This window comes from Plectropomus leopardus, chromosome 17 (genome assembly GCF_008729295.1).
Source record: "Plectropomus leopardus isolate mb chromosome 17, YSFRI_Pleo_2.0, whole genome shotgun sequence".
Taxonomy (NCBI): Eukaryota; Metazoa; Chordata; class Actinopteri; order Perciformes; family Serranidae; genus Plectropomus; species Plectropomus leopardus.
In genome coordinates this window covers 10,773,944-10,789,796 of record NC_056479.1, presented here as the reverse complement: position 1 = coordinate 10,789,796, position 15,853 = coordinate 10,773,944, and the positions used below count along the sequence as shown (strand labels likewise).

The following is a 15,853-nucleotide window of genomic DNA, read 5'->3' as shown; positions in this document are numbered from 1 at the left end:
GATTATTACAGTCTCATCTAAACAAATGCTGTTTCTCATATACTGCATATTAAAGTTATATTTGAGCCTGTACAATTTGTTCTAGTCTCTGGCTTCAAAATAAAAGATTAGAGGCAGAGAATGCAATCGGCTCACTGTGGAAATGTGTCGGTGGAGGAGAAACTTTCTACTACTGCGTACTCTCAATAGATTTTTCTCAATGACAGGTGTATTTTAAATCTCCCCTGCCCTCCTTTCACCCTCCACTCTTTCATTTCGCCTTATGTAACCGTCTTCTGTCCCTCCTCCAGGTGGGCGATGCCATGAGAAAGATGCAGGAGAGGAACAACATCGGCAAAGTGATCCTCAACACGGAGCCAATGCCTGAGGAGGAGAAGAAGGAGGAGCCCAAGAAGGAGGACAAGAAAGAGGACAAGAAGAAGGAGGACAAGAAGAAGGAGGACAAGAAGAAGGACGATGGCAAGAAGGAGGAGAAGAAGGACGACAAGAAGAAGGAGGAGGCCAAGAAGGAGGAGAAGAAGGAGGACAAGAAGGAGGAGGAGAAGAAAGAGGAGCCCAAGAAGGAGGAGAAGTGAGAGGGAGGGATGGATAGTCAAGCAGACCAGCATGGAGTTTGTGTCCTGGGAGCAGGGGGTGGGGTGTGGGGAAGGATGGAGATGGGGTGGGAGGGTGGGGGTGCGGTGTAAGCACGGATTGGAGGGAGTTAGAAGGGTAGATTACAAAAATTATCACACCACTGTCGATCGTTCATCTCTTTCACCTCCCCTCCGCCTCACTCTCTTGGGTCCACAATGACAGCGATTACTCAGGCCTGGCTCCGCCCACCCCCGTCCCAGCTCGTTTTCTTGCGTTTATCACTAAAAGCTAAAAAATCCAATCATTTGTAACACCTAAAATTTATCGCTCCGCCTTGCAAGATCAAGATTTTACTATTGGGAATGAGACAAGAGAGCCATGGAGGATTGTGGGTACGGTCCAGGCCTGGGGGCAAATTACTGTTTCCTTGACAACCGTAATCCCTGCTCGCACTCCCGGCCCCACCCTCGACCCCCGTGCCCCTCCGCACCTCAACTCCCACTGTGCTAAAATTGTTCTGCTCTGACTTCCACCTGCCACCTCCTCTTCCCCCCTCACTGTGCTGAGTCCCCCCCACACCCCCTCCACCACCCACCTCCCACACCACCACCACCCCGCCACCCCCCAATCCATCCACAGGCCGGACCCACAGACAGGCACAAAGACAGGCAGATAAACGGAGAACCACACCCACCCACACGTTGCTCTCTTAGTGTCCAACGCTTAGTTATGTCACAGAGGATGAGTCAGAGAAGCCTGTGATTGGCTGATTCACCTCCCCGGAGATATTTGCATCATGGTTTTGATCATGATGTTTGGCGGCTCAGACAATAAAATGCTACAAGGCCTAAGTTCGGTAATCATATATGTGGCCATAGCTTCGATTGATCTTGTCTCCATCAGTGGGTGAGGGAAGCAGCTCTGCCATGCATGCGTTCCCACCAAAATCCAGTTAATATAGTGGCTGCACTCGCCTGAATATGAATTCCCCTCATAATGAGCCTTTCTGTGCAGCGCTGAATAGGGAGGCAGAAATCATTGCTCAGCTTCCCTCTCCTTAGTTACAGATTTTTCTAGCTGACCAACTGTTGGCAAGAAGTGCACGGTGCCAATTAAGAGAGAATTTGTTTCTGTTCAAACAAGCCACAAACACACACACACAAACACACTCTGATGAAAGAGGCACTGTCATGCTGAGACAGTGAAGCGTCTGAAATGAAAGTTAAAAAGGTGAATATCGGTCCCTTTTTTCGCCACCTCAGGATCGGGCGGCGTCCTTCCTCCCCTGATCCTCCTCGAGGCATTCCATGGCATTCTGCTCCTTTCACAGCGACCGCTCGCCTGTCGATCAGCCTGACCTGAGAGAGGAGAATTCAATTCAAGCTGGCATCCATACTTCGCCTCCCCTGCTTGTCTCCACTCTACTCTCTCTCTCTCTCTCTCTCTCTCTCTCTCTCTCTCTCTCTCTCTCTTTCCCTCCTCTTTCCATTTCCCTCTCTATGGTCGGCATAGCAACAGGCGTCAGGCTCGTCAGAGAAGGCACTGTGGTCTGTTTCTCTGACTCCCTCTCCCTGTGTCTCCCTATTCTGCCTCCCTAACTCTATATTTGCCAAAAGTCGGTGCCGTCGACCAGTATTCCAACAGGTGTAAAATGTATTAAGGATTTCAGATGATAAAAATGAGGAGCTGAGGGTTGATAGTATTAGAAACAGTTTGTTCAAACCAGCTTAAAGGGGAATTTATGTATTTTTCAACCTGGACACTATTTCCTCATGTTTCTGAGTCTGAGTGAGTAATCAGAAAACAGTTTTTAAAACTGGTCTACTATTGAGAGAAAACAGGCTGCAGTGTAACAACTTGGGCATTTGCGCATTGTTAATATACGTCCACTAAAAGTGCTTGTTTTTGCCACTGACAAGCTTAGATTGTTATTCTAAGTGTCTGACAGCATTATGGAAAGGATCCCTACAGAGAAAGATCTCTATTTAACCAGACACAGGCTCAAAATCACTATTGCCAAACTTAACAAACTCTGTTTAAATAAAGCATAATTTTAAGTGTGTATAGAGCCAACATATTTTAACATCCAGCTGGATAAATTTAGGATTTATTTCAACAAACCAGAGTTGGTGATTTTTGGAACAAAGAAAAGACACACCCAGATGACTTTTGTGAGTTTTATATTGTTTCTGTCAACTTTGAATGACAGAACAATTTTACAATGATATAATTTGTTTATTTAAATGGAGTTTGGTGAGTTTGGTGACGGCAGTTTTGGGGCTGTTTCTGGTTTCATGAGCAAAAAAAGGTAACGCCTGCACACTCACTCCATGCCACACACTGTTTCAGGTTTAACAAAAAAGGTCTATGTCTGTAGGGATCCTTTTCATGATGTCGCCAGACACTTAGAATAACAACATGAGCCTGCAGTGACAAAACAAGCACTTTTAGTGGTTGTAAGTTGATGATGCACAATTGCCCCAAGTGGTTACATTGCAGCCTGTTTCACAGTCTTGATTACAGCTGGACCAAGTTCAAAAAATGTTTTGTCATATTAGTCACTCAGACACAAAAACACAAGAAAATAGGGTTCAGGTTGAAAAATACAGAAGTTACCCTTTAAATCAAGTACTGATGTGTGCAATTAGCAGTGTGCTGACTAAAACAGAGCACCGCTCCCCCTGATGGCCAGCTCGAGCTGTGTCTCACTGGTTTAATTTCATTAGTTAAGTAAAGTTAAACTAAATCATCATAAAGTCCTTGGTGGACTCTAAATATTTTATGCAGGAGGATATCAACTTTAAACCTTAGTCATTTATCTACCTGCCTGTCTGCCCGTCTGTGAGCCCGGCCTCAGTGTTGAGACTCAGATGGTGACTAGTGACTTTGTAAAAAACACAAAACAAAAATGTTTGAAAAAAAAAAAGAAAAAAGTTGTTGTGTTAGCATGAGTGGCCTCCCTCATGTGCTGTGTGTGGTGTGCCATTGTGTGTGAAGATGTGTGTGTCCTCAGGTCGTTTGTCAGGTTTTAAAAGCACCCACCCCACCCTCCCTTAGCCACCCCCTCCCACCTCATACTTCTCTGCTACAGTGTGATGTAGCTCCCACCCAACCTTACCTTCTTACTCGATCTCCCCCTCCCTGTCTGATAAGAGGCCTGTGTTATGAGGACAGTTGGTATTAGTATTTTTGCACTCTGCTCGCTGATCTTAATGCACTTACAGGCATGGCGGTTGCACTCCAGTCCCACGCAGGCTTTGATTCTGCTCCAGGTTTGCAGCCTGTTTCCCATCATCTGCTCCCAGTGCATCTGCTGAAGCTCACTGAAAGCACAGGTGGCACAAACACACACACTCATGTAAAGGTCCCCTCATTTTCAGCTCGCCAGTCCCTGCCCAGCCAACTTCTCCTGGGTGGCAGCTAAAATCAAAGCATTCATCCATCCTTGACTGTGGGAAGGAAAATGTGGAGCAGGGGCGGAGTGGACTGGGGCTGGAGTGCGACGGCCACGCTGGTGTGGGGAGTGACTGTGTCCTGTCAGCCTCTGGTTAGTGTTCTGTTCTAATCTGCTGGGCTCCCTTTGTGAACCTGTGGACGGTGCTTCTGTTCCGAGTGCCATGTGAGAAACAAACGCTTCGGTTTAAAAAAAAGAAGAAAAAAAAGGATGTTTTACTTAATATGTTATTTTAATTTACCTTTATATTTCCGTTTGTTTGTCTGTTTTGTTATCCAAGGGTTTAAAGTTCAAAGCTCATACTATATTGTGTGGGGACCTGCCAACCTGCACTCCTTTTAAATGTGATGTTCTGTTGGTCCGAACCATGTGTGCCAAATTGTATGTATATTCCTTCTGTCAATGCTTTGAATATTAACAGTGCATAAAAAAAAATATGAAGACAATTCTGTTTTTGGATGCGTTTCCATCAACCTTGAAAAAAAAACAAAAGTCACAGTGTGTCAAGATTTGTATCCCAAATGCTCATGGGTGCTGACAGGATTCTTGCTGCAGTTTACAAAAAGGTTTAACACAATTTGTAGTTTTCGATTGGTTGCAGTCTTGCTCAAGCCTAGGCCTGCACTGTGCCTCTCTCCTTGCACACAGCTTACCTCAATCCGAGGCACCTCCCTCTGTATTTATATCCTTTTCACTGTGCGTTACCAGCTCTCACATCATGTCAACCGCTACAGGTTGAAGTGTTTACAACCATAATATTAGTATCACAGTGAAAAGGAAGTGGACATAGGGTGCATTTAAGGTTCAAAACTCCACCAAAAGACATATAGATTCACAGCAAATTTCCTCCAAGTCCAAAGCTCCATGGTTTTCCTCTCTATGGATTTCTGTTCCTTTCAGTTTGTTTCCAAATGGCTTGTATTGCAAGTGAGGGAGCAGATGTTTTCACACAGCTGTGCAGGGATGCCAATACTGTAACACAGCTGCAGAAAACCCCCAGCTTACTGGCTGATCTTAGCTCAGCTCCGGCCTGCCCCAGACACAACATTTCCGCTTCACAGCTGATCTCAGTTCGCTCAAGGATTGTTAGAGACGTTCCTCTTTTCCTGTGCTGCATCGCAGAGCGCCTTGGCCGGTGTAACAGTCACAGTCCAAAATTCCTCTCCGTATCGCCCCCTCTCCTCTTCACTCTCCATACTCATTCACAGCAAATAAAACATTAGTTTGACATCTGGAATTTGAAATTGCATGCATTCACTGGCATGTGGAAAAGTGATTATGATCTTTTTCTTTCTTTCAACATTTTCCCCCTCGGTTCTTTTGAGCTCAGATGCCTTTGAGATGAACTCAATCAGTTGGGCGGGTGGCCTGAGAGCGCTTCCACCATGGTGAAGCTGCAGAGTAATGTCATCTTGAAATGGTTTCCCAGTCATTCCAGACACTTATGCAAGAGTACTTAGCAACTCAGAGACGCACAGGAGAAAAAAAAACAGTGTTTCAAAGTTAAAATAAAATTTTCTGAACATTTGCAGTTCTAGATTTGATATGACTGATTAACACTCGTAGTTTTAGGATTAAAAAAAAATGCACTAAGACAATGAGTTTCCGATAGCTACTCTTCTGTCTGTCTCGGCTTGTGTAGCTGAAGTCCCTCACAGGCACCCACCGTTCAGCTTTGAGGTGAATTTCTTTGTTTTTTATGGTTTCTCAGGTCATTCCAAAAGCAGTTTTCTTCATGTAAGAAACCATTCAATTTTCACTAACACACGTTCTTTCACCGTGTTCACTGCACAAACTGTCACGCCATCCATGTTCGATGTAAGCTTTAGTATTCCGAGTCAAAATGTGAGGCTCTGTCAAGTGTTCACTCATCCACACTGAGAACCCAAACATCTGCCTGCAGCTATTGTTTTGTTTTTTCAACGCAGCAACATTGCAGAGATGCTACGGAGGTACAACCTGGCTGGGCTTGTCATGTACAGTACTAGGATGCATGTTTAGTCGACCAGAAAATAAGGCATGTGTTTATGTACAGCTCACCGTCTCTTTTCACGATAGTTTAGTAGTCGTGTAGTGGCGTGGTGTGAGGGAGAATGCCCTTCCAGTCGTATCAAGTTGCCAACTGAAGCCAATCCACTGCCCCCCCTGTGCCGCCTGACTCCCCATCCTCACCTGCAGCATGGGCACTGTCATGGCCAGCTGGTTCATTCATGATACAACTTAACCTATCTCTGGGAATGTTTTAGAAATCCATCCCACCGCACACCTCCTGTTAGAGTTCAGACACCACTGGTAATTTTCTACAAGGCATACCCAACAGGTTGATTTCTAAGCTAGTTCTCCTCTCTGTCCTAACTTGTGTTGTTTTGTTTTAATTTTTTCCCTGGTTGCAAACACTCTTCTTGTCTCGACTTTGTTTTTTAAACCCTTTGAATTGATGCTGCTTCTGTGCTTGACTCTGGGTTTACTGCGTGGTGCCATGTTGTCCACATGGCCTCTAGAGCTTGTAACGCTTCAGTGTGTAATGTTACCATATGCCTTACATGTTTTCCAGGACTAATAAAAAAAGCATAACAAAACGTGTCAGGGGATGTGTTTTTTTTATTTATTTTTTATTAATTTAAAAAAAAAGACTCAAGCACAGATTTTTATAAAGCAAATAATTTTACTCAACCAATTTTGTACAAATATCTTCCTGTTTTTCCTAAATTAGATGTTCCTTATAACCACACTGGATGGTACCAAATGTATATCTATACAGTACCATGCCTTTATGCATTTTCTTTAAAAAACAAAATCAATTTGAAGTGAGAAAAAGTTCAGGAATAGAGATAATGGTCACATTTGTCATTTACATGCAGTTTGAAAAAAATACAGCTTGAACCATCTATCTTAACTTCTTCAGATACCCGTCCATTGCAATGGACATAACTTTTATAGCATGTCTAGATCACTGCCATCTGACTCGATCTGACGCCACACAAATGCCCAGACTTATTTGATTGGGTGTCTATAGGCCAATCACAGTGTTCCACATCATCTAAAGTGGACGGCAGCAGAGCCATGTTCAATTTTTGAACATGCAAGGCTGACTGTGAGGAAAGGAGGAGGCATAAGGTATGTTTCAGTCTATAAATCATACTTTTAAAGTACATATTTTGTGTTTAAACTGTGTTTATAGTTCTATAAGAAGTTACTTGGAAAAGTAAAAATCAGGATGTGTTCATTGGAATGGACCATGGATCCTGGTGTCTCTTGAAAACAAATATGGAGAGTCCAGTTTTAATGGGGAAATACTGTCCTGTTTTGATTTTCCAATGAGCTAATCAAGCTTGTAAACCAATTATTGCCATTTTATTATTAGGTAACTTCTGTTTTTCTATTGAAGTGACAGAAAAAATAAAAAAAATACTAATGATTTATGAGTGCATTTAGAGAACAAATCCACCATTACAATATTTGTATTTATTTTGGGAGTGTGTTTGGAACATATTTGGGTTGTGAATGGGTTAAAGAAAGCAACACTAAGGCAGGTTATAACATTAGGAAATCAAAAATAGCTGCAACGAGTTATAGTATTAAGATTTCTGTACTCTATAATCAGAAAAATATTTAATTCTCTATTTACATCATCTGACATGCTCAAATATATCAATATAAGCTAACTGCCATAAAAAAATAGTGCAAATGACTCCAAACAAAAGAAAAACAAAAACAAAAACAAAAGACAACAAAAAAAAGTAAAACTGCACAAAAACTCCTAATTGATTTTAGTCCTAAGATTTGGCTGGTGACTCCTCAATCCCCTTGGAAGTCAAGACCTCAGACAAGCGAGTCAAGTAAGTGGAATCTGGGTAACCGTTCCTGTGAGAGACAAAAAAAAACCTCAGATATATGGACTGATGAGTCCTTTACGCCACAGCTCTGTGACACTCCCACTGGCCTCACTCACCCTGATTTGCCTCCTTGTAGGCTGGTCTTGTGTGGGATGCAGTCCCAGATGACATTGGCTTTTTTCTCTTTAACTGTCAATGTGAAGGTGAATCCCTGTTTAAAGGCCTTTTCCAGCCTGGGCAGCAGCTTCTTTGTGTTCTCGCTGTCAGGAAGGAAGGCCTCAAACACCCCTCCATGAAATGGTTTTCCTGGAAAGGGGTGATCCTCCTGGCGAGACATAACACAAAGACCAGTCTTAAACAAAGTCTCTAGATATTACCATGCACAAGGTAAAAGCAATTTGTTGTTAAAGCTATATGTGATACCTTAAAGGAACAGTTTACCCCAAATCAAAAAATACATATTGTTTTCTCTCACTGTATTGCTGTTTATCAGTCTAGATTGTATTGATGCTGGTTGCCAAGTGTTAGAGATATCAGCCATAGAGATATCTGCCTTCTCTCCAATATAAAGGAACGGGATGGCATTCGGCTTGTGGTGCTCAAAAAGACAAAAAATTAAAAACTCAACAGTATTATCTCTTAAAGAAATCATAACCTGGTTATTCCATTGCATCAAACCCACAATCTGTATCACTGCATAGAGGGAGGTGTGCATGTACTCATGGACGAGAGACTCATGCTCGTGGCAGTGCAAGATGTAAGCATTAATGGCATATTAGCTAGCACAGTGTTGTGAGCTAGCAGTAGATGTACACTTACTTCTGCATGGCAAGGTTATTATTATTATAATTAACTAGGTGTGAAAGAAACATTTTAATTAAAAAAAATGTAATTTGTTTTACTGAAACTATATTTTGCACCTATAAAACTAACTAAAATAAATTTAAAATATATAGGAAATAATGTCTTAAGTTTTAGTCTTTGCCAATTTGGTCAAAGTCATCAACACATCAGGCAACAGGAGGCGCTGGTGCACATGATCATACAGACTGGGATGTCAACATGACTGTGTGTCAACTGCCTACACAAACTGATGTTTGTATATCAATAATCTACATGTTCTAAACTTCTTAAATCTTGCCTCTGGCACATACACAACCCATCATAATAATCAAAACGAAAACTAAAAAATTAAAAGTAAACTAAAATTACATATTTTTCAACTGGAACAAGCAAACCCACTCTGGAAGCTGAAATTAAACTGAATGTAACAAAGAACAAAAATGTTTTAAGTGAAATAAAAAGAAAAACTAATTAGAAATATAAAACTGTTATTCTGCTGTATGGTGATACTGTTGTGGGTGTAGTTCAGTAGAAGTAAAATAGTTCCTACATGAAACTGCTCACAACAAAGCCTGTAGATTATTTATGAGTAACCAGATCATGACCTCTGGAAAGAGACATTGCTATTGAATTTTAAAAAATAAATAAATAAATTACATTATATTTACGAGAAGGCAGACATCTTCACGGCCAATATCTCCAACACTCAGCAGCTCACACCAAAACAATCTAGACTGACAAATAGCACTACAATGTAAAAATGTGTATTTTTGATTTTAGGGGGAAACTGTTCCTTTAACACACATTATTTAAACAAAGTCATACAGGATGGTAACCTCCTACAAAACATCACATTGTATTTCTAGTACTCTTTGTGTCATAATAGTTGATAGTAGTAGACATATATATGACTATAAAATAAATAAATCTGCCTATACATAACTTGTCTGGAGTAATGGCCTTCCACAGAATAATTCATTTTTTATGAAGTTATATCAGGTTATAACATTAGAATAGCATATTATTGAATACCATAATGAATGAACAGCATATTAAAAAGTAATTGAAACTGGTTTAAAATAACAATATCATCTGTTGTCTCATCCAAAATTAAAGACTTATAGTCAGTCCAGTATATTCTGTGAAAGGCCTCCATCATATACAACGGTAGACCAGTGAGAATGTGTTTTAAAAAAGGCCCTCACCCCTTGGATGCCATCAGGAATGATGTAAGTGATCTTGATAGCTGAGTCTTTTTTCTGACCCGGCAGGTTAATATTGTGGAGTTTACAGTAGCTCATTTTGCCATGGATGCCCGGTGTCATTGACTCTGTCTCGTGACAAACTCTGCAGTGGACATGTACAGTTTCCAAGCACTTCGGACACATATTAGCACCACACTTTGTTTTCATCAACTTCTCGGACTCCCCACACACACAGATGCACCCAGGGCCTCCCTGACCTGATCTGGAATCGTCTGGGTTGTCCTGGATCTCTGTAGGCCTTCTGTCCTTTTGGGAAGGAGGGATGGTTCTCTCTTTCTTATGAGAGGCCAAGCCTTTATCAGTAGAGGTTGTTGATCCGACATCATTCACTTGTCTTGTACTTTTGTCATCCCCTGCTTTAGAGTTATTGACAGTTGTCTCAGCTGTCTGTCCATCCATTTCCACAGTACCCACAATTTTAACTTTCTCTTTAATGACAGGGTCTTTCCTCACCAATCGTTGGCCAACAGATCCATTCACAAGCTCTGTCTCTCTCTGGTTTGTTCTCCTATCCTGACTACCATCAGTCCCATTAGCTTTGCCTGTTTGGTGGTCTAGCATCACCTGAGGATTACTGTAACCCTGCAGGCTACTACTTTGGTCCTCATTCATGTGTGAAAATGTAGATGGACTTTGATTGGAGGTAGAGGGGCCAGGGAGGTCCTGTCGTTCAGGTGTTTTGGCCAGATCTCCGGAAAATACCTCCCGCAGTGCAGCACCAACCTGAGAACACAACACTTTTGGGCCAAAAAGATATAAGCTCTTTTTATAAATCTGAGTGCTAACCTTCTTGAACCGGCTCCGCACATCAGCACAACAAACCTGTAAGGTTTCATCAGCTGGGTCAGTGATGCCCAGCTCTGACAAGCGCAGTCGGTGCACAGTGAAATCTGCACTAACTGAATCAGCCAGCCTCTGTAAACCCAGCTGACATGAACTCACTTTGGATGAGCTTGCCCCTCTTAAGGTGACAGTCAGATCAACGCAATCAACCGAGCTGCTCTCTTTCACCTGGACATCAGAAGTCAGGTCATCCACTCGGGTGCTATATGCCTCTTTTATGTGCTTCCACTGCATAGTGGGGACTTTAATCTCTGCTTTGTAGACTTCCCGCTTTTCCCTCCCTGTTTGGCTACTGAAGCTAGAGGATCTGCCCCTGGCTCTAACTGTTGACTTGCTGCAGTCGTCTTGACTCTTTGGACTTATGACTTGGGCTTTTTGCTGAGGTGTCCCTGAGAAACTACTGGCTCGCTTCAAGGCAGATCCAGACCCAGCAGGTGGAAGTAGAGTATTTCCTGGCAAACTGGACTGAGCCGTGCTAAGGGGGGATGTTAAACTCTTGGGTCGAGTATCAAGTAAATGTGAGTTCGAGGAGGTTTTATTCTGTGTGGAAGCACTTGACAGCAAAGCATCTTCACTTTTAAACAAGATGTCCCCACCAGTGTTTTGGGCTAATGCTCTGGAGACACTTTCACCAGTAATCCCTAGTGTTTCTGACAGAACATCATGCCCCGACATTGGCCCAAGGCGTGTTTGTCTGCTGGGAGATAAATGCCCTCGTAAGGTGAAGTCAGTTGGTCGGTTGCCTAAAGCGGCCAGGCCTGAATCCTTAAACCGAGCAGCTAGTTTATACTTTCTGGCTCCTTCAGCTCTCCTCTCATCCTCCTCTGATATCAGCTGCTGATCATCCAGATCATCCACAGTGGTGGACATGGTGAGGGGGACTCTCTGCTCATCAGCATTGGTTGATGAACTTAAATCATATAAAGGATATCTAAGACAACTGGCTACATCCTCTTTTTTACCTCGCAGTACACTGTGGTCCAAGAGAAGAAACTGCTTGGCCTCAGACACATCACTTCTGCTACCAATAACATAAATATTTTGCTCATCTTCATTCAGAAGAAGCTTGGGAAATCTGATACTTAGGTTCTCCATTGCCCTTTGCAGTCCGCCCCTGAGGGACAGGATATTCTTGGGGAGCTGGTTTCGACATATTTTGGTCTCATTCTCCTGATATAGCCTGCTTATTGCCTTTCTTGCCAACTTCAGGCACTCCTGATCTTGAACACCCTCCCCCTCTCTTGTAGCAACCTGCAAAAACAGAGTAGTCAATCCCTGATTTGTCATATCCACCACTTCAACGCCATACTGACTCAGGATATGTTGGTATTCCTTCCTGCAGTGTTTATGCAAATACTGGAACATGTCTGCATCCACAATTAGTGAGAAGTCCTCCTCTGACGGGGTTGGGTGCCCAGGAGGCTGCAGAGCTGCATCCTCTGTCTGGCCAGTATCTTCCCAGCTATAACCACCAGGTGTCAGGTCTCTATATGAGCTGGAGTTGCAATCATCAAAAAGCCTGTCACTGTGAACTTTCTCTCTTTGCATATTAGGTTTCTTGCTCTGATCCTCAGACTCCTGAGTATGCGGCTTTTGTGCTATTTGGAGAGACCTTGAGCCACTGGTGGTCAGTTGACCTGAGTCTTTGTTTTCTGCTGATTGTGGGTCTCCAGGTCCAAGATGGCCCAGTACTTGTGCCAAAGCAGCCTGGACTTTAGAATAGGCGCCATGCAATGTGCACAATTCCTCAGTAGCATCGTAGCTCATCTGGATATCAGGGTGGCTCTTAAGAAGGCTTGTCAATGCTGTTAATCCCCCAGGAAGCTGGATGTGGTCAACAGTTGCTGATAAACTTAAGATGACCTAAGGTGATGTAAGAAGAAAGAAAAACAAACACTTGTGGCTTTTAAAACATATTCAGTATATGTTTACATATTTTCCAGTATTCTATTTAAAGTAAAAGTGTGTAAGATTTAGGCGGGATTTAGCGGCATATAGCAGTGAGGATTACAGATGGCAACCAGCTGAAACTTCTCCCAGTTAGAATTCCTGAAGTCTTCATTATCCAAGAGGTTTTTTATCAGGAGCCGTAGAGATCTCTCTCTCTCTCCAAAACAAACGGACTGGGAGATTAAAACAAGGCGATGCAAGGAGCACCTGTTAATGTGTGCTCACCTTTTTTCTAATTCAGATGTTCAGGAGCCAAATTATCCATAGAGGTCTCTTCCTCTCCAAAACAAATAGACCAACTCATTTAAACTGGTAAAAACACTGAATAAAGCTGTTTCACATTACAAATCAGTGTTCCGATGCTGTTTGGCATCAGAGACAGGCTGTTAGCCCAGCACCTGCTGATGTGTGCTCAGCTTTTTGCTCTAGTAACTTAAGATCTATACATTCAGTAGGTTTTTACTGGAAACCAACTTATCCACAGAGGTTTCATGCAAGGAACAGGTGATATAAACCCAGGAAAACACTAAATAAAGCAATTTAAAAAATCTGGGTTTTTTCCAACATTGCTCTTCACATATGGGCTGTTGACTATGGTGGCTGACACAATAACGTGAATGGCCCTATCTAGAGCTAGTGTTTTGTTTGACCATTCTGGGCTACTGTAGAAACATGGCGGTGCAACATGTCAAACTCCACAGACGAGGACCTGCTTCCCATGTAGATATAAACAGCTCATTCTAAATTAACAAAACACAACAATGTTTATTTTCAGGTGATTATACAAAAAAGAAAACATACTTATTATATTGTATTCAATTTCTGCCAAAACATCCCCCTACATCCTACACACTGGACCTTTAATTTTACCTTGTCTGGGTCCAGGCTTTCACGGTGCTCAGTTACAACGACTTCACACTTCTTCCCATCCACTTCCAGAATATGCCGGCCGTGTTGAATAACGCTCTGTGCCACTGTGTAAGAGGGGTCAACAGACAGAAATCAATCTCAGACTGTGAAGCATTCTGACTAAGCGTTTTACAACTCCCCACTTCATTGACGTGCATGTCAACATTCCAGCTTAGTGTGAATCCCTGGTGACAGCTGACATACTGAAATAAATTACTGATACTTTGCAAATTACAGAAAATATGCTCTCATAAATCTTTCTTTTCTTATCTACTTTTTATTCTTCGGAGTGAAAAGTTAATGGAGCATTTGCTTTTGTAATGTGAGACCCGAGTGTCAATGTAGTTAATATAATAATATAGTTAACAGTATTTTCAAGCCAACATGTCTCTGGAATGGACTTAAGAATTCAGAGTAATACCCTTCCCCTGTAGTTCATATGCATGGACACGCACACTCTCTGACCCCACTGACCTCCGCTGTCCTCGAAGGTGATGAGGGCAGAGACAGGCGTTGCTTTTACAATGGTGACAGAGTCTATTTCCCCTCCTCCATTCTTGGCCCTAAGGAAGTGGATATATAGCTTGTCTTTCATCCTCTCATCCTCAATGTCTTTGGGCAGACCGCTCACCCTCACAGTCCTGCCCGGCTCTGCCATCTGCTGGGAGACACACGGTCAGTGCTGTGGAGAAGAACTCTTTTAAGAGCGAATGCAAGATAGCTGCACAAAAATGTTGTGATTTTGCATAAATAATGAGTATGATATGCCAAAAGACAACACCTTTTCATGGAGCTTTTAACGTAAAAGTATTGGCCATCCAGCCACAGACCCCACCCTTACAAAGAGCAAAGGAGACATATTTGATAATATAACACCCTCTATTGGGGGTTACTAGGACATTGCAGCAACATGACTAAAAAACTTCCATTTCAGGTGCAATCAACAATAGATAGAAATCGATTGAAACTGTGAGCAAATAAATCCTAAATTTAAGAATTTGTCCATTTCCTCTAAGGCTGGTTCTTTAAAACATTGACAGGCTAACAGAAAACTGATATTTGATTATTTTAATGCCATAACTATTGAGATATTTGCTCTGTATCATTAACGAACGTATTATCATCTCTTAATTCTAATCCCTTTGTGCATTATAAATATAAATTCATATAAAAAATAGTAAATAACAGCATAGCCTGTTATTTACTATTTTTTATATGAATTTATATGAAGATGAAGTTAACGCCCCTTCTTCCTCATTCCAACAATTTGAAGCTTTGTTTTGGCAACTACAGTAACTGACAGAGGATAAACTGCTGCTTTACTTACTCTCCTACATGTTGCTTTCCACACACGCACGCACACACGCACACACACTAGACATTTGTAATTGTAGCCTTAGTCACATTATACTGGATTTTAAACTCTATAGGTCGATTTTGCAGTCATCCTGCAACATAAATGCGCAAAATATTGAGTGTTTGTTGCTACAGGATGTCAGAAAATATGTGCAGAAGCGAGCAGGAAAGCCACATTGCAGAGCTGAGTGTCAAGGAAGTAGACAAAAATCTGACATTTCTGCCTATCGCAGGACGCACTATCGACGGGTCGTGTTGCGCCGCACGCAGTAACCATCAATCACCAAATATTGGATGTAGGTTATGTAAGATTTGTAACGAATACTGACCTTACAAAAGTTTCACGGCGATTTCTCGCTACCTTTCAAAAGACCGTCACACTTTACAAGACACGGAGGAAAAGTGAAACTACAGACTATTGTGTGATTTGTCATGTCCGCGCGAGAGGGCGATCAAGTGCCTCTTTCTTGCAGTTTTCATGTCACCAAATAGGTTTGCGTATCTACAATTCTCAATATTTTTTTAAAAGACTTTTCTTTTAAACTTCTTAGACAGTCTCATTCAGATAACTTATTGAGGCCTATATTTCACACCAAAAAAGCAAAGATAAGAGAAACGTCCAATAATGAATACAAAATTGTATAACTTTTTTCCTAGCCCATTAATCATCTCATGTCCCCTCAGAATAATGTTGTGACCCTTTGGAGGGGCCTGACCCCTACATTGTAAATCACTGGATTGAATTATCTAATTACACTAAAGCTGTCAAAGCCACATTCACCTAAACAAGCTACTAATGTGAAATGCTACTTACACATTGT

General features: G+C 42.0%; 2 protein-coding genes across 3 annotated transcripts in view; one reads left to right on the top strand and one right to left on the bottom strand.

The window, feature by feature from the left end:
• Positions 1-595, top strand: part of vat1 (vesicle amine transport 1) — a 34,673-nt gene extending 34,078 nt beyond the window's left edge. Inside the window, exon 6 of the mRNA XM_042505357.1 lies at positions 291-595. Coding sequence (XP_042361291.1) covers positions 291-575 — 285 coding nt within the window. The 3' untranslated portion in view covers positions 576-595. The remainder of the gene's footprint in view (positions 1-290) is intronic.
• A 6,914-nt stretch (positions 596-7,509) lies between these two features.
• On the bottom strand, positions 7,510-15,445 carry si:busm1-163l24.3. Of its 2 annotated transcripts, none has more exons than XM_042504193.1 (6): positions 15,362-15,445; positions 14,151-14,358; positions 13,638-13,741; positions 9,915-12,680; positions 7,983-8,191; positions 7,510-7,894 (listed from the first exon to the last, which is right to left on the bottom strand). In XM_042504193.1, the coding sequence occupies exons 2-6, from the start codon at positions 14,332-14,334 to the stop codon at positions 7,807-7,809; spliced, it is 3,351 nt and encodes a 1,116-aa protein (XP_042360127.1). In that variant the 5' UTR covers positions 14,335-14,358; positions 15,362-15,445; the 3' UTR covers positions 7,510-7,806. The 2 variants fall into 2 exon arrangements, with proteins under 2 accessions (XP_042360127.1, XP_042360126.1); XM_042504192.1 differs by having other exon boundaries at positions 14,151-14,334; positions 15,362-15,444.
• Positions 15,446-15,853: the final 408 nt, after the last annotated feature.

Coding starts and splice junctions, on each gene's coding strand:
- si:busm1-163l24.3 (XM_042504193.1), bottom strand. CDS start 14,334: ATGGCAGAGCCGGGCAGGACTGTGAGGGTGAGCGGTCTGCCCAAAGAC. Junction 8,192..9,914: donor TTCCTGATGGCATCCAAGGG/GTGAGGGCCTTT, acceptor ATGTCTCGCCAG/GAGGATCACCCCTTTCCAGG. Junction 7,895..7,982: donor CTACAAGGAGGCAAATCAGG/GTGAGTGAGGCC, acceptor TGTCTCTCACAG/GAACGGTTACCCAGATTCCA.